The sequence below is a fragment of the Pan paniscus genome, chromosome 22 (genome assembly GCF_029289425.2).
Source record: "Pan paniscus chromosome 22, NHGRI_mPanPan1-v2.0_pri, whole genome shotgun sequence".
NCBI classification, from domain to species: domain Eukaryota; kingdom Metazoa; phylum Chordata; class Mammalia; order Primates; family Hominidae; genus Pan; species Pan paniscus.
Genome location: NC_073271.2, coordinates 30561174 through 30579677, shown reverse-complemented (window position 1 = coordinate 30579677; position 18504 = coordinate 30561174). Strand labels below are relative to the sequence as shown.

General features: G+C 47.9%; 1 protein-coding gene and 1 non-coding gene across 4 annotated transcripts in view; both read left to right on the top strand.

Moving 5' to 3' along the window:
• Positions 1-13378, top strand: part of KCNE1 (potassium voltage-gated channel subfamily E regulatory subunit 1) — a 68275-nt gene extending 54897 nt beyond the window's left edge. For all 3 annotated transcript variants that reach the window (XM_034948146.3, XM_003823967.5, XM_003823968.5), the window contains exon 3: positions 6587-13378. In XM_034948146.3, the coding sequence (XP_034804037.1) occupies positions 6628-7026 (399 nt within the window). In that variant the 5' untranslated portion in view covers positions 6587-6627 and the 3' untranslated portion in view covers positions 7027-13378. The remainder of the gene's footprint in view (positions 1-6586) is intronic.
• Positions 47-174, top strand: LOC112438127 (small nucleolar RNA SNORA11). The gene has a single exon (XR_003026607.1). It is a non-coding gene; the product is annotated as a small nucleolar RNA SNORA11 (small nucleolar RNA).
• Positions 13379-18504: the final 5126 nt, after the last annotated feature.

The following is an 18504-nucleotide window of genomic DNA, read 5'->3' as shown; positions in this document are numbered from 1 at the left end:
TGATCAGGAACTGGGGGAATTTGCTAATAATAACAAAAGAATGAGAGGGGTGCACTCAGGGCAGGGGGCTTGAAGAACGGCTCCTCTGTTTACGACACACTCAACAGGGGTCTGAGGTCACAGTGATGAGAGGCCCAAACTTGTGGCCTCCCCGTGAACAAATGCCCTACACATCTCCCGTGCAGGATCAATGGGACAGGGCTCAATATTGGGAGGAAGGCTGTAGTATTTACTTGGCAAGCCTGCTGTCTACAGCCTGCCCAGTTTATGCATGGGTAGGCCACAGTTGGTCTTAGAAATAAAGGCTTTGGAAAATTAAAAAAAAGAAAGAATGAGAGTTTCCCATGCTGGGAAAGCTTCTGTTCTGAAAGCTTGCAGGCTGTTATCAGTGCTGATAGGCGACACAGCCGGAGCACGTGGGAGAAGTCAGAAGAGGTGGTGTGTGCCCAGAGCAGCGAGGCGCCACCCACTGCCCTCTTCTCCCCTGGGTTCAGCTGGGGGCCTTACGGAACTCCAGGGTGCTGGAGGGCCCGTTGGTCTCCATTTGCAGGTGTCTCGCTCAGCGCAGCTGCCCAGAGTCCTGTGTCCTGAGTGATTTCCAGTAGATTAGCAGCTCTGGGTCTAAGCTTTTAAGAAAACAAAAAATTGCACTACCCTTCAGTAGGGGCAGCATTCACATCTCACACCCAGGCAGAAGCAGAAACGGCCAGGAATCCACCTCACTTTCTGGGCCCGACAAGGCCACAGTTTGAGAATGTTCAGCACAGGCCAAGCATCAGATGGATTTTGAACATCTCTGGCTCCTACCATTTCTGCCTCCACCATCCCTTTACTCACTGTGCAAGCTACAAAAGCTGAGGGGACAGGAACAAGGATGATTTCTGATGGCATATTTAGGTAAGAAGCCAACCCCCATTTGCATGGATCCAATGCTACCTGATAAAAGTGGCCTATTCCTCAGCTATTTTGAGCCTGCTTCCTCTGTACAAGATCCTGGGAATTGCTCTTTTCTATACTAATAATATCTGAGTCAATTGCTAAGAGATGACATTTTAGATATATTTTTGGTTGGTTGTTTTTGTTTCTATTTTTTTTTTTTTTAAGTTCCAGGGAACATGTGCAGGTTGTGCGGGTTTGTTACAGACATAAACATGTGCCATGATGGTTTGCGGCACCTGTCAACCCATCATCTAGGTGTTAAGCCCAGCATGCATTAGCTCTTTTCCCTAATGCTCTTCCCCACCCACCTTCCCCCGACAAGCCCCAGTGTGTGTTGTTCCCCTCCCTGTGTCCATGTGTTCTCATTGTTCAGCTCCCACTTATAAGTGAGAATATGCGGTGTTTGGTTCTCTGCTCCTGCGTTAGTTTGCTGAGGATATGTATTTCTGATAGGAGAGATTACTTTTGGCAAGCCATCTCATCTCTAAGGAGCCCCGTTTTCTGAAAATTCAGATTGTTGGATCAGTTGCTCTCCCACTCTGTTTGAGTCCAACTGTCTGAAAGTGCAGCCACAGGGCATGTGGGTGCTTTGGCATCACGTATAATAGAAATGAACCTAGAGAATCTGATATAAAATCCCAAATGACATGCAGATCCAGACTGTCATTTACACCATGCTGACTATTACGAAGACATTGCCAAACTCATTTTGAGACTCGTTACACAAAAATACCATGGCGACCCAGCCTAGCAGGCATTGGGGGTATGGAGGACATTTAGCAAAAGCAATGCAATAAATTACATGTGAAGTTTTAAAAAAATTCTTTAAAAATATAGGGTTGTTATTTGAAAGGCAGTTAATTAGCTGGACTTAAGCTCTGACAGGAGAATTGTAATTGAAGGCACCAGCGTGCCTGAGAATGGGGACAGCTGAGGTTACACTGAAGACTGGAGAGTTTCTTTCTGCAATTTCTCTTCAGGCTGTATCAGAGGCAAACAAGGCCAAAAAAGAAAATGTAAAAAACAAACAAGATTTGAAAAACAGTCAGTGAAATCATATTTCTATATTTTTGCAAAATTCTTCCAGGTACCCTGCAGCACAAAAGGCCATTGGTCATTTTCCTAGGGTCCCACACCACAGCCCAGTGGTTCTCAATCTTGGCTACAAATTAGGATCATTTGGGAGGTTTCTAAAAAGTCTGAGTCAGGCAGGAACCCAGACCAAAGACATTAAAATCTCTAGGGGTGAGATCCAGGAACCATTATTTTCTAAAAGCTCCCCCGGTGATTCCGATAGATCACCAAGCAGGGCCTCCAGACCAGCAGTATTAGCACCACGTGGGAATGTGTTAGGAATGCAGATTCCCAGGCCCGCTCCAGTTCTACCGAATCAGAAACTCTGTAAATAGAGCCCAGCAATCTGCATTTTTTTTTTTGAGACAGAGTCTCGCTCTGTCACCCAGGCAGGAGTGCAATGGCACAATCTTGGCTCACTGCAACCTCCGCCTCCTGGGTTCAAGTGATTCTCCTGCCTCAGCCTCCCAAATAGCTGGGAATACAGGTGCCCGCCACCACGCCTGTCTTATTTTTGTATTTTTAGTAGAGACGGGGTTTCAGTATGTTGGCCAGGCTGGTGTCAAACTCCTGACATCAAGTGATCCACCTGCTTTGGCCTCCCAAAGTGCTGGGATTACAGGAGCAATCTGCATTTTAACAAGGTCATTCTAAAGTATTCTAAAGAACAAGGCTGAGGATGGTTTGGGCTTGGGAGGTTTTCAAAGCAGATGTTTTTGGTTGCTTCTTTGGACATAAGAAAGTCCATCTGGATCTAAGTAACAAGCCTTCTCAGTGAACTCACTATTATGAATTAATTGCAGATGTAACTCTTAATTTGCTGTATGGATTTATCAGTTTTAAACCAATTAACATGTGGATCTTCAAATGTCGCCTGCCATAATTCTACCCTCACATGGTCATGAAGTTGGAAAGACTCTCTAACAGTGATTGGTGGCAGAATTATTTGCCAATTGTGATCATTCTGGGTTTTTGGAAATTACATCATAGTATCAGGTCCAGGTCTGTCTGTTTCCTGGGGCAGGGTTTTATGCATTCATAAGTGGTTTCGGGTCATTTAAAAAGAAATGGTTGAGCGTTGAGTTTGGATCTGTTACCAAACAATTCCTGCCTACCCCGATGGTTAGAATGGGGCTAAGTGCTAGTTTTGCACAAGAACAAGGACCTGAATCTCTTGAGCCCAGGCAGCTTAACCCCTGACAGATCTCTGCACAGACTCAAAAGCTTAGAAACCAGGAAAGACCACAATCTTTGATTCTCATTCATGTCTGATCTCTCCACAAAGTAGAGAAGAGAGCCGCCATGGTCAGCCACAGGGAAGCCAAGCCTAAACCCCCAAAGCCCCAAATCCTTGGGCAGCAATTTCTTAATGAGGTAGAAAAACCAATAAACTCCTACCCAGGACCACTGAGTGTGCACCTGCCATGTGCCACATGCTGTCAGCCACTCTACACACCTGCTCAGTGATTCAACAGCCCGCAAATGTCAGTGGTGTTTCTCGCTACTTTGGAAAGAAAAAAAAAACTTGACTGAACAATTCTAAGGAACCTGTCCAGGATCATGTGGCCAGGAAGCAGCAAAGCTAGAATCCAAACCTGGGGTGGCCGTGGAATCCCAAAATCTGAGCTCTTTCTGCTCCTCACTCCTGCCTTCTGAGACTGTGGTTCAGGGTGGGAGATGACTGCCCTTCTGGAAAAGGGAGTCAGTTAGAGCTTTGGAGCCAGCTCATTGGCATCTGTTCATTGGAGTAAGCAGGTTATAAAGAGTCAAGCCCCACTGGTCAAAAGGTATTAAGTTCTGGTGGCATCTATTCGATAAACATTCATGGGCAGCTCCTGTGTTGTTGCATGCCCAGCACCAGGCTGGATGGCAGGGCAGGGATGGGATAAGGGGCCTGGAGATCCTGACCATGATGAGGTTAGCAGGGGTCATGGTGTGCACAGTGCTGACCCAGCCCCATGTATCAGAGCAGGCTTCAGGAAGGAGGTGAGAGCTGGGCTGAATTTTAAGCATGAGTAGGCATTGCTGAGAAGTTTCATGGGCCAACAAGAAGGCGCAGTCTGAGCTGGAGACGCACAATCTGTAGAGGCTCTGGGGCCAGCAGGGACCATGGAGCATAGGGTCTGGGCACAGTGGCAACAGTGGAATTGGAGAGGGATGCATAGACTCTCAAATTTAGGGCCTGCATCCATGCAGAAGACCAGGAGTTTCACCCTGAAGGCAGGGAGGAGCCAAGGAAGGCCTTCGAGATGGGAACTGCCATGATGAGACTGCAGTCATCAGTGAGAGTGATGCAGATTTTGGAGTGAGTGGTGTTGCCACTCAGCTCAATGAGGCAGGGGCCAGTCTCTGACAGGACAGGGTGGAGTGTTAACTTTAAGGAGCCTGGGGATGGCCAAAGGGAACCATCTCCTTAGCAGGTCACTGGACGCATGGCTCTGGAGCTTAAAGAGAGCCCTGGGTCATGGCCATGCAGGTGAGCCTGGAGCAGGTGCAGTCACCCTGGGAGAGAGGAGAGTAGGAAGAGAAGAGAGCAGGTAACAGAACTCTGAGACACAGCCACAGTTCAGAGATGGGTAGAGGAAGAGGGACCTCGGAAAGGTGCCAGATGTCTTCAGCTGGTGCTGGGTTCAGGGTATGTTTTACAATTAAACCAATTCAATGAAGAAATAGCTCTGGGTCTAAGCTGGAGAGGAGCTAGGTTTCTGAGGTTATTTGTCCTACACAAGATGATGTGCAATGTCACAGTCCCCATCCTGGCTGGGAAAGACAGCGCCGTCCCGGCAAGTGTTGGAATTTGTCTTTCCATAGCGATTCTGGCCATAAACTGTCTTCCCAAATACATCCTTCACCTGTAGTTACAACAGTCCCCCCGAGGCCATGTTCTACTCCAGGCCATGTTCTACTCAGCTACTTTAAGCTCCTAAGAAGTGAGCAGGGGACAAGCAGGGTGGCTCATGCCTGTAATCCCAGCTATTTGGGGGGCCGAGGTGGGCGGATCCTGTAAGCCCAGGAGTTCACGACCAGCCTCGGCAACATAGGGCAACCTCACCTCTGCAAAAAATACGAAAATTAGCCAGTCATGGTGGTGCATACCTATAGTCCCATCTACTCTGGTGGTTAGGGTAGGAGGATCACCTGAGTCCAGGAGGTTGAGGCTGCAGTGAGCCAAGATTGTGCCACTGTACTCCAGCCTGAGTGACAGAGTGAGACCCTGTCTCAATAAAACAGAAAAAGAAAGAACTGAGTGGGAGCACTTACGTGTGATAAGCTCCCAGTGGCCCCCTCTGGCTTGAGTTTGGAATGTGACATCAACAACTTGGCCTCGGGGCTTTTGTTTCCCAGCAGGAACTGGGGGTAGAGGCTGGCATTTGCTCAAACCTAAATAAATAATTAAATAAATAAAAACAAGACCTGTTTTTTTTCAGCTTACCAATGATCTCAAGGTCACCTAGATGGGGTTTCCACAGCAAACCAAACCCCTGACAGAATCTTACAGCTACTTGGAGACAATTTTTCCAATTCCCAGGCCCACTCTGAGTATACAGGGACAGTGATATCAAGATTAAACGATAGGGAAAATGTCACTTTCTGCATAGCCAGAGAGTAGTGAATGGAAATAAAAGGCAATCCATGTGCCATTGCTCAATCAAGAGAGGGCATTGTGTAGACCCAAGACGGCACATACCATGGACTAGGGAGCATGTGAGCTCACCCCTCTCACCTGAGGTTTTAAGATTGCGTACGTGTGTGTGCCTATGTGTGGGCAGGGAGGGAAAAACATAGCACAAGCTACAACACTGGCCTCTTCGAGGGGAGCTGTCTGTGAAATCTCCCTAGACATTCTGAAGTCCACCATGTGACAGTGTAGATTTTTCATTCAGATGAATGTAACTGTTCATAGAGAGATGCTCCGTGGTGAAATAGACCACCAATTGCACGTTGCCTCCAAGGGCAACCAGTCTGACTGGTCTTGCATAAGCTTCCAGGAACTAGTTGTATGAGATGCGTGATTTTTTTTAGGTCCATAGGAGGTCAAGGATGGGGATATTTGTCTCCCCCTTGTTTATGGAGTCAGCAGCCACAGCAGTGTCCATCTCTGGGGGAGAAGGCAGAGAAAAGAAGTGGGTATTTACCATGGGTTGTATACAACCATTGGAAGCAAGGGAATGCACACACCCAGCACCACAAGCGAGCCACAAAAGCACAGTCATGAGGAAAAAGAAGGAGACTGAATGAGTTGGATGACCTGATACCATTTAGGTAAACCAAAATGCACACATGCGACCCCATACGCCACAATATGCAGCAATGCATATTAAAGAAGCTCATTCTGATGGTCACCTATAGGGATGGAGATTGGAGTGGCGGATGGAAATAGAAGGGAATCAGTGTATCCATTCATCTATCAAGAGAAGGCATTGCACAGACCCAAGATGGCACACGCCATGGCCTGTGGAATGTCAGCTCACCCCTCTCACCTGAGATTTTAAAATTGCATACGTGTGTGTGCGTACGTGTGGGTTTTGGCCAATACGTACTTTTTGATTTGGGGTTGCATTTTTCCTTTAAGAGGTGTGCCTGGGAAGTTCAAGCTGCAGCAGTGGAACCTTAATGCCCAGGATGATCCTGTCTAACACCACAGCGGTGACGCCCTTTCTGACCAAGCTGTGGCAGGAGACAGTTCAGCAGGGTGGCAACATGTCGGGCCTGGCCCGCAGGTCCCCCCGCAGCGATGATGGCAAGCTGGAGGCCCTCTACGTCCTCATGGTACTGGGATTCTTCGGCTTCTTCACCCTGGGCATCATGCTGAGCTACATCCGCTCCAAGAAGCTGGAGCACTCGAACGACCCGTTCAACGTCTACATCGAGTCTGATGCCTGGCAAGAGAAGGACAAGGCCTACGTCCAGGCCCGGGTCCTGGAGAGCTACAGGGCATGCTATGTCGTTGAAAACCATCTGGCCGTAGAACAACCCAACACACACCTTCCTGAGATGAAGCCTTCCCCATGAACCCCACCACTGGCTAAAACTGGACACATCCTGCCTGGCAACCTGATTTTCTAATCACATTCCTCTCATACTCTTTATTGTGATGGATACCACTGGATTTCTTTTTGGCTGTTGTAAGGGGTGAGGGGTGGATTAATGACACTGTTTCACTGTTTCTCTAAAATCACATTCTTTTGTGATAGACTGTCAGTGGTTCCCCCGTATCTGTCCCTGCCTTGCTAAATTTAGCAGAATCCCTGAGGACATGGCCTCTGAGAATAGCAGCTGCATTTCCCAGACTCCCTTGCAGCTAGCAAGGTTGTGTGACTAAGCCCTGGCCAGTAGGCATGGAAGTGAAGACTGTAATGTCCAAGTAATCCTTGGAAAGAAAAGAACATGCCCTTAACTAACCTTGTCCTGCTTCCCAGTGGCTGGATGTGGAGGAGGTGGAGAGCAGTTATGAGTCTGGGAAAGAAAGGGGCACTCAAAGAGCCACACACATCTGGGCCTGGGTGATGTGGATCCTCCTTACCACCCACCAGGCCAGATTTACAGGAGAGAGAAATCCACTCCACTCTTCCTTAAGCCACTGTTATTCTGATCTCTGTTAAGGTTGCAGAATCAATGCCCTTACTGATACACCTACCTTATAGGACTGAACCTAAAGGCATGACATTTCCATACTTGTCACAAGTACACACCGATTCTGCCCTTGTCACTTCTGTGCTCACTCTTGTGGCTCTATCCTCCTCCTGCCCTTCCGCCTTCCACTCCTCCCTTGCACCCATCCTGCACACATCTCCCTGAAAACACACAGGCACATACACTCATATACATAGACACACATACACACCTCAATCTAGAAAGAACTTGCTTTGTACAGGGCTGAGATGGAGGAGAAAAAAATGCCCCCTTCAGAATGCATACCAAGGGGAAGGTGCTCGGTCACTGTGGGAGCAGGGAAAGGTGCCCCCACTCCCTGAGAGCCAGGGGAAGGAGTGGCTCTGGGCAGAGAGGGACACATAGCACTGGGGTGGCAGGTCCTTTTGAGGTGATGGGCCGGTTTTGTGAGATGAATTGTATCCCCCAAAAAGACAGATACCTTCAATGTGACCTAATTGGGAAATAGAGTCTTTGCAGATGATCTAGTTGAGATGATCACCATTGGGGTGGGCCCTTACCCAATATGACTGGAGTCCTTATCGGAAGAGGGAAATTCGGACACAGATGCATAGGGAGGACACCATGCCGTGACAGAGGCAGAGGGTGCAGTGACACAGCCACAAACCAAGGAAGGCCAAGGATGGATGCACATCCCCATCCCAAGAAGCCGGGAAGAAGCCAGGAAGGCTCCTCTCCCACAGGTTTCAGAGGAAGCACAGCTCTGCTTGAATTCAAACTTTTGGCCTCCAGAACTGTGAGTCAGTGAGTATCTGTTGTTGAAGCCACCCAGCTTGGGATACTCTGGCAGCCTACTGCCATACAGTATTGGGATACTATAGTGAGCCCATGCAGCACCTCTCACCCACCCAGAGATGGAGCTGCTCTGCCTTCCAGCGGGGCACCCAGAGGGGTTGCCCCAGCAGATAGAGAGGGCCTCCATTCTGCCACCTGCCTTGAAAGGGTCTCCAGCTGCCATATGTAGCATCGGAGTCCTCTGCAATGCGACATCCTGAAAGCTCAGCTGCCTGGGCATTCCTGAAGAGTATGGAATATTTAAATGAAACATATTTTTTTAAAACATGCACATAAGATAAAAGCAGCCCGTGTGCATCTTGGGCCATCCTCAAATGGACAGACTTGGTCTTGTGAGGTTCCAGTCCTTGTTTCACATAATAAACACTGGCATGGCTCAGCCCCTGAGTTACCACAGTCCTTGAGATGAGTGGTTCTTTGGGTTACAAAGTCCTCTGAAAGTCTAGTGAGAGCTGTGATCTTTGCCCCACCCAAATAATGCATATGGACACCACACCTTGCCTACCGTGTCCAGGATTCATGACCAGTAGCAGCCCAGCTATGCCTGCCACGTCTCACGGCCCCTGTGTAAGCCAGACCCTTCTTAGGCAGTTGCATATTCCCAGACTGAGGCAGGGCAGGTTTGCAGAGAGAGACCCAGAGTGCACGTGACCCGCAGTGTGATCCCTGGCACACACTGACTTTGATATTCCAGGCACACGGACTAGCTTTTTATCACCACTTCATTTTCCCCACTAAGATTCCTGTGCCTTCTAAGGCAGAGGGAGATCCCTATGGCGTTAGTCTTCCCAGGCCTTAAAGGGCCCTTGTCTTCACTCACAAACCTCTTATCTCTTCTTCTCCTTCCTCTACATTTTAAAGGGGGAGAGGGAAAAGTAACCGGGAGACAAATTGAGCCACGTATTTTCAGACACTTGTTACCATATTTTAAAATCTGGCTTCACATACACAGAGTCTTTGCTATGCACCATGTACTGTTCTAAGCTTCTTAAAAATAGAATCTCAATTATTATTTTGCAGGCAATACTCTATGCATTCATTAGCTAGGACAACAATGCATTTGCAGTATTGAGATTTCGTTAAAAAATTAAAGCCATTTACTATGATCTGTGATGTGTGTTCTTAATATCACTATGATACTTCTAGAAGATGGTTATCAGTTCTTGCAATGCTTTGATGAGGCAGCCCCACGGACTTGGGAATAAGGAAAGTAAGATTGCATGTGGATAATTAAACTCTGCCATCAACACACAGCGTGTCAGAACAGAGAGATGTGGGTCCCTCTGATGTCTGCAGATAGAAAGCAAGTGAAGCCCTAGGTGGAGACAATGGCGAACTGTGGCACCTCCTGCCTTGTAAAGGGGAGGCTGCTGTCAACTCCTCGCATTTGCAGCCAGCAGCAAATGTGGGCACAGTCTAGACGGAGCAGGGAATGTGGACACCATCTAGACAGAGCAGGGAGTGTGGGCACCATCTGGATGGAGCAGGGAATGTGGGCACTGTCTAGACAGAGCAAGGAATGTGAGCACCGTCCAGACAGAGCAGGGAATGTGGGCACCGTCCGGACGGAGCAGGGAATGTGGGCACCGTCTGGACAGAGCAGGGAATGTGGGCACCGTCCGGATGGAGCAGGGAATGTGGGCACTGTCTAGACAGAGCAGGGAATGTGGGCACTGTCTGGATGGAGCAGGAAATGTGGGCACCGTCCAGACACAGCAGGGAATGTGGGCACCTTCCAGACGGAGGAGGGAATGTGGGCACTGTCCGGACAGATCAGGGAATGTGGGCACCGTCCGGACAGAGCAGGGAATGTGGGCACCGTCTGGACAGAGCAGGGAATGTGGGCACCATCCGGATGGAGCAGGGAATGTAGGCACTGTCCGGACAGATCAGGGAATGTGGGCACCATCTAGACACAGCAGGGAATGTGGGCACCATCTAGACAGAGCAGGGAATGCGGGCACCATCCGGACGAACTTCTGGGTATTGTTGGAGAAGCTGTGAACTCTTCTAATGTTTGCACATTGGCAACTAATTTACTTTTTAAAACTCGAGTGGGTCAAACGAAATATAACCCTGAGGTGGATTCTTCCCAGAGACCACTGATTAACTGCCTGTGCTTTACAGAAAAAGAATAGCTCCCAGGCAGGCCCATGCCACACCTGACAGAAGCATAAACAGACTCAGGGCTAGGGCGTGGTGGCTCACGCCTGTAATCCCAACACTTTGGGAGGCCTAGGCAGGTGGATCACCTGAGGTCAGGAGTTTGAGACCAGCCTGGCCAACACGGCGAAACCCCATTTCTACTAAAAGTGCAAAAATTAGCTGGGTGTGGTGGTGGGTGCCTGTAATCCCAGCCACTTGGGAGCCTGAGGTGGGAGAATCGCTTGAACCCGGGAGGTGGAGGTTGCAGTGAGCCAAGAGTGTGCCACTGCACTCCAGCCTGGGCAACAGAGCAAGACTCCATTTCAAAAAAAAATAGAAAGAAGGAAAAAGAAAAAGAAAAGAAAGAAAGAAAGAAGGAAGGAAGGAAGGAAGGAAGGAAGGAAAAGAGGAAAAGAAAGAAAAAAGAAAAGAAGAGAAGAGAAAAGAAAAGGAAAGAAAAGAGGAACTCTGCCCAGCCATGTTGGCAGGAACAGGCATGTCCTCGAGTGTGGTCCTGGGGCCAAGGGACCCAGAGGTCCCAGCCTCATGATGAAAGGCTGCATCAGGCTGTCCTCACCTGACACTGTGAGAACATCCCATTAATCTGATCCTCTCATTCAGATTCTGGATTCCATAATCTTTGCATCTCCAGGCCAGGCCGTGTGAGCACAGAATAATACATGTGGCTGTCTTGAGAGCGTGCCCTATCTAAAATCCACATCAGTGTATGACTTCTCTATGGGCGCAAATGAGATGTAAACACTAGATCAGGTGAGGAGAGATAAGTAAAGGCTACCAGTGCTTGAAGACAAAAGAAATGGACATAAAGCTATGAATGGGTAGATAGGGGCTGGTACTTTTTTTTTTTTTTTTTTTGAGATAGGGTCTGGCTCTCTCACCCAGGCTGGAGTACAGTGGTGCAATCATAGCTCACTGCAGCCTCGACCTCCCAGACTCAAGCCAGACTCCCACTCTCCCAGACTCAAACTATCCTCCCACCTTAGCCTCCTGAGTAGCTGGGACTATAGACGCAAACCACCATGCCCAGGTAATTTTTTCTGGGGTCGGGATGGAGGGCTGAGTTTCACTCTGTTGCCCAGGCTGGAGTGCAGTGGTGTAATCTCGGCTCGCTGCAACCTCTGCCTCCCAGATTCAACCAATTCTGCTGTCTCAGCCTCCCGAGTAACTGGGATTACAGGTGCCCACCACCACACCCAGCTAATTTTTGTATTTTTAGTAGAAACGGGGTTTCACCATGCTGACCAGGCTGGTCTCGAACTCCTGTCCTCAGGTGATCCACCCGCCTTGGCCTCCCAAAGTTCTGGGATGACAGGCCTGAGCCACCATGAGTGGCGCCCAGCTAATTTTTAAATTTTTTGTAGAGATGGGGTCTCACTATGTTGCCCAGGCTGGTCTCCAATGTCTGGGCTCCAACGATCCTCTCACCTTGGCCTCCCAAAGTGCTGGGGTTACAGGCATGAGCCACTGCACCCAGCTTCTGGTAAAGTCTTTGAGTAAACAGAATAATTGCATAAATAAAACAAATCTTAATAAAAAATGAGTCAGGAGATTTAAAGCAATTGGCTCCTCAAGCACATTGGTCTGTCTATTTACCTGAGGTCAGTAAAGCAGTAGCCAAGTTATCACAGATATTCCCCCAAAATACTGGAATTTGTTGATCTGCAGGTGCAGTGGAAGGCAGTCTGGGTGCTGCTGCCCCCTGGTGGTCACTTTGAGGATATTGCTCAATGCACAGGGAACCCTAAGGACCGGGCAGCCAGGCAGGTGCCCGCTGGGGCTGGGTAAGGGGCTCTGAGTGCCTTTAGATGCCCTTGGGAGGCTACACTTCTATTCAGCCATCAAGTTCAGGGAGACGGGACCCATCGTGGGCACGACTATGAAATGGGAGGATGGATGCTGAGAAAGAGAAGCATTCTTCCAGAAGTTCCTTGCAAGGTAGCTCCTCTGAACAAAGGCCCTGGAGTCACAGCTCTAAATCCCTGAGAAGTTGCTAGGACCCCCTTCTCCCTTCCTTTGGGCAGGAACCTGTTTAGCTCCCTCCCCTATCCCAGGAATATTCAGCACCTGGAAAATAATCTCTCCCCCAGACCTAAGTCCCTTTTGGTTTCAGGCCTGTGATCACTCATGCTATGCATGGAGAAGAGGTTCCACCTCCTAGGTATCCCTAGACTCAGATCTTTTTATCGCCTTCTATTCACCCCATTCGTGAGGGAAGGAGTCCCACTCTAGGGCTGGACACACAACACCCAACACTGGATAGGTGAGACCCACGGCAATTTTCTGGTCACATATACTCATAGCCCAGGGGAAGGGCCACTGCAGGCCACGCAGGGCCACATGGGGTGGTGCTCAAGAGCAGAGTGAACAGCAGGGGTGTTGGACAGCAGGTTTGGTAGTAACAAGAGTGATATGGTTTGGCCGTGACCCCTTCCACATCTCATCTTGAATTGTAATTCCCATAATCCCCACATGTCGTGGGAGGGACCCAGTGGGAGGGGATTGAATCATGTGGGGGTTACCTCCGTGCTGTTCTCATGACAGTGAGTGAGTTCTCATGAGATCTGATGGATTTATAAGGGACTTTTCCCCCTTTTGCTCAGCACTTCTCCTTCCTGCCGCCACGTGAAGGAGGACATGTTTGCTTCCCCTTCTACCATGATTGTAAGTTTTCTGAGGCCTCCCAAGCCATGTGGAACTGTGAGTCAATTAAACTTCTTTTCTTTATAAATTACCCAGTCTTGGGTATCTTTATTAGCAGCGTGAGAACAGGCTAATACAGAGGGTGGAGTGGCCCCTGGTTTCTTCATGAGGTTGTTAAATAATTCCGCAGACTGGCAGGGAACTGAAGCCTGCTACTTGGCAACAAACAGGGGTGGTACCTGGTCCCTGGGATAAGAAGGGTTGCCCAGCTGGGAGACCCTATTTATGGGAGCAGAGGTGGGACAGGAGCTTGCATTTAGGCCACTTGAGGCCCTTCACATTTTACCACATGTCAAGGCAGCACGTAACATTGGCCTTGATTTTATGCTTTATGCCGCTGCTAGAGATGGCTGGGCAGGTTCTGCACTGAGTCCAGCACTGGGCCTTAGGGGATGAGCAGGGGGTGAAACCCAGCCCCGCTTCCCTAGCTGAGCCAGGGGCCCTGGAGTGGGGCAGTGGCTGCCTGGTAGGAGGAGTGCCTCTCCAGTTTGCTGGAAGGACACCATCTGGGCTCTTGGGCCTCTGCAGCCGCCTTGAACTCCCACATCCTTTCCTCCTCCAGCACCTGCCTCTGAGGGTGGATGAGGTCACCATTGCAGCCTCCCCAGGAGTAGGGAGAAAGGGACAATGAGAGGAATCAGTGGAGAAATTCCACACCTTCCGATGGCCTCGCACATCACGAAAGGGGGTGAGAACAAGGCAGCAGGAGCAGGAGGGCCTCCATCTTGGATGGGATTAAAAATCTAAGCTGCTTTTCTTCCGAGGCTCAGCGAATTAGGGTAGTAAGGTGAGTGTCCCAGTTCTTGTCTTGTCATAGAGAGGAGGAATGACAGAAGTTGCTGCTTGTCTCAGGCTTCCACAGAATGGAAGGCCAGGTCCCTGTCACGGCCCCGTCATGCCCCGGCCTGCTCATCCACTCCTCTGTCCCCACGTGGTGTCTCTCCCCTCATGCCAGACAATCCTCAGACACAAGCCCCCTCATGCAGTTTCACAGCAAGGAGATGGGCAGGTCCACTTCCAGTGGGTCAGGAAGGCTCCCCCAGCACCCGCGAAGGTGGGGCTCAGGTTCACTTGGCAATGAAAGGCCTGAGTTAATGTGAGGAATGGAGAATCCACAAGTTTGAGGGAAAACTGGGAGATGCAGAGAGAGGAACCCAGGCTTCAAGAGGACTTTCAAAACACAGCTTTTCTAGGAAAATTAAGTGGGTGATTATCTTATTTCCTGTGGCTGCCATAACCAATGACCACAAAAATCAGTGGCTTCAAACAACAGAAATGTAATCTCTCATGATTCTGGAGGCTGGAAGTCCAAAATTAAGGTACCAGCAGGGCCAGGCTTCCTCGTAGGCTCCATGCCTTCTGAGGATCCTTCCTGCCTCTCTCAACTGCAGGTGGCCGCTCGCATCCCTTGGCTTGTGGCTGCATCACTGTCTCCTCCACCTCCATCTTCACGTGGCCTTCTCTCCTGTGTGTCTGTATGCCCTTTCATGTCTCTTATAAAACATTTATCCAATTTTACCATAAGCTAATTAATATAAACAAGAGTTAAGTTCCTATGGCCTGTTTCTGGTCACAAAACATCACCAAACTTACAAAGACCTCAAACACTTCTAATACTAAACATTGAAATAAATGTGAGCCATACATACATTTAGGAAAGATTAATACAAACAAGTGAAAGCTGAGCACGGTGGCTCACGCCTGTAATCCCAGCACTTTGGGAGGCTGAGGCAGGCAGATCACCTGAGGTCAAGAGTTCAAGACCAGCCTGGCCAACGTGGCAAAATCCCAATTCTACTAAAAATACAAAAATTAGCTGGGCATGGTGGCGCATGCCTGTAGTCCCAGCTACTCAGTAGGCTGAGACACAGGAATCACTTGAACCCTGGAGGTGGAGGTTGCAGTGAGCCGAGTTAGTGCCACTGCACTTTAGCCTGGGCAACAGAGTGAGACTCTGTCACAAAAACAAACAAACAAACAACAACAACAACAAAAAACAAGCGAGAATATTATTGACTGGCTTATTCCACTTCAGAGCTGTGGATGGCAGAGCCCATCCCAGAGGCACAGGGTCAAGGCAGACACCAACCCTGGACAGGGTCCTCTTCCATCATAGGGCACACTCACCCACTTCCACACTCGCTCACACTGGGACCATGTAGACATGCCAGTTCACCTACCGTGCATAGCTTTGGGATGTGGGAGGAAACTGGAGGACCCAGAGGAAACCCACACAGACATGGGGAGAACGCACACCCTCCACAGAGACAGTGGCCTGGCTAGGAATTGACTTTTTTTTCTCATCAACTTCATAGCAAAATGATGTTGAACGAGATAGTGTCATCCAAGGACCTGCTGTATAATGACATGTATCCACCATCGTAGTAACATACAGAGCATTTTCGCTGCCCTTAAAGTCCTCTATGCTCTACCTGGTTATCCTCCCCACACCCGTCTCAACTGCTGGCAACCACTGATGTTTTCACCATAGTTTTGCCTTTTTCAGAATGTCACATAGTTAGAGTCATACAGTATGTAGCTTTTCATAAGGGCTTCTTTCACTCAGTCATATGCATTTCAGTTTCCTCCATGTCTTTTCATGTCTTGATAGCTCATTTCTTTTTAGCACTGAATAATATTCTACTGTGTGGATACACCACAGTTTATTTATCCATTCGCCTACTGATGGACATCTTGTTTGCTTCCAAGTTTGGGCAATAATAAATAAAGCTTGCTATGAGCATCTGTGTGCAAGTTTTTGTGTAGTTACAAGTTTTCAACTCCTTTGGGTAAATACCTAGGAATACAGTTGCTGGATCGTATGGTAAGAGTACACGTCGTTTTGTAAAGAGCTGCCAAACTGTGTTCCAAACTGGCTGCACTATTTTGCATTACCACCAGCAATGAATGCGGATAAAAAACGCCACATCCTTACCAGCATTTGGTGTTGTCAGTGTTCTGGGTTTTGGCCATTCCAATAGGTGTGTAGCCCACTGTATTCATCAGGTTTCTCTAGAGGGACAGAACTAATGGAATGAATATATGTATATGTATATATATATATATGTATATATATGTATATGTATATATGTATATATATGTATATATGTATATGTATATATGTATATGTGTATATATGTATATATGTATATGTGTATATATGTGTATATATGTATATGTGTATATATGTATGTGTATATATGTATATATATATATTCCAGTATATGTGTGTATACACACACACACACATATATACACACACACACACATAATATAAACAGGAGTCTATTAAGTATTAACTCACACAATCATAAGGTCCCACAATAGGCTGTCTGCAAGCTGAGAAGCCAGAAGAGCCAGTCTGATTCCAAAACTGAAGAATTTGGAGTCCGATGTTCCAGGGCGGGAAGCATCCAGCACAGGAGAAAGATAGAGGCTAGAAGGCTAGGCTTGTCTCTCCTTTTCACATTTTTCTGCCTGCTTGTATTCTAGCCGAGCTGGCAGCTGATTCGTTGGTGGCTACCCAGATGAAGGGTGGATCTGCCTTTCCCAGCCCACTGACTCAAATGTTGATCTCCTTTGGCAACACCCTCACAGACACACCCAGGATCAATACTTTGTATCCAATCAAGCTGGCACTCAGTATTAACCACCACACCCACCACCTGTTTTTGTAAATAAAGTGTTATTGGAACACGGACACACTCTTGGTTTCTATATTAATACTATTCATGGGTGCATTCATGCTGCAAAGGCCGAGTTGGGTCCTTGTGATAGAGAACGTATGGACCACACATCCAAAAATATTTACTACCTGTCTCTCTGCAGAAAAGAGTGTGCTGACCTCTGTTCTAGAATCATCCCGAAGTTTTCGACTATGTGGCTAAATGTGGTCCCTTTGGCCCCCTATGGCCTTACGGATGCACTTTCTGGGACACCCAAGCACAGGAGCCACGGGTTCCCACGCACCGTGGGAACTCCCTCAGTCAGACTGAGGCAGGCCCTGGCTCAACAGATGCCACGGTTCTTTGGGAGAATTTTGTCTAAATGTAAAATACCAGAATTTGTTTTTTTGTTTGTTTGTTTGTTTTTTAAAAAAGCTAACAAGTAACTATCACTAAGCCCAGAATTAAGCACTTACTTGTTTGACTGCTTTCATATACAATTGCTTACGTATGTGCATGTGTCAGATCCACAGATCTGACTGTTGTTATGCTTTCTAGCATACATAGCTCCCGTTCCGTACATAGCTCCCGGCTGCCTCATTGGCGCCCTCTATTGAAAACCCTTGGCCTAGACACCCGGGGAATCCGTCTGTGGGGGCTCCTTGGCGGTGGCCCCATTGTTATGGAAGCTTCTCGCCACAGGGGGGCAGAGCATCCATGGGTACTACGTAGCCCTGCGGTGCAAGAATCCCGCAGGTCCCAAAGTGACTTCGGAGCATGCTTCCAGAGCCTACAGGTCTACACCAGCAATGCCAGGGGTGCTGAAACAGAGGGAGACTGAATCACTGAATTTCACAGGGCTTTTTGGGTTAAAGTCAGGACAATTTGAACATGCAGTTTACTTCGCTGTCTGATTGTGAGCCAGCATGTTTCTTTTTTTCTTTTATTTTTTCTTCTAAAAAACTTTCCTTTTTTAAATTATGATGATTATTATTTTACAAACCTTGTGTTGAGAGCTGACTTTCAATAGATCGCAGAGAGGGAGAGCTTGTTTCTCTTATACAGGGGAACATTCCTGCAAGAAGATGCAAATCAGGCACATCAGGCACACAGATGGAAGTTAAAACCAATTTAATAAAATGTTTGAAGCGAGAATTGCAAACATACTCTCACAGAAACAGCTGATTCCCTGAAAGAGTTAATATGTTTGTTGTAAACTCTTGACACTTAAAAAAATTATTTACCTTTTCAATAGATAATAGACACATAGTAAAAATAAACAAATAAACCATTTTTTAAAATACTGCCTAGAAGTAATAAAGGGATTCTTATGTCTCCTTTCAGAAATATTTTATGCACATACAAGAATATCCAGCTTTTATATACAAATGATGGCACACGGCACACACCAATGGGCACCATACTTATTTTCCCCCTATTTAGCAATATATGGAAGATTGTTCTTTTGTTTTTTGAGACAAGGTCACGCTAT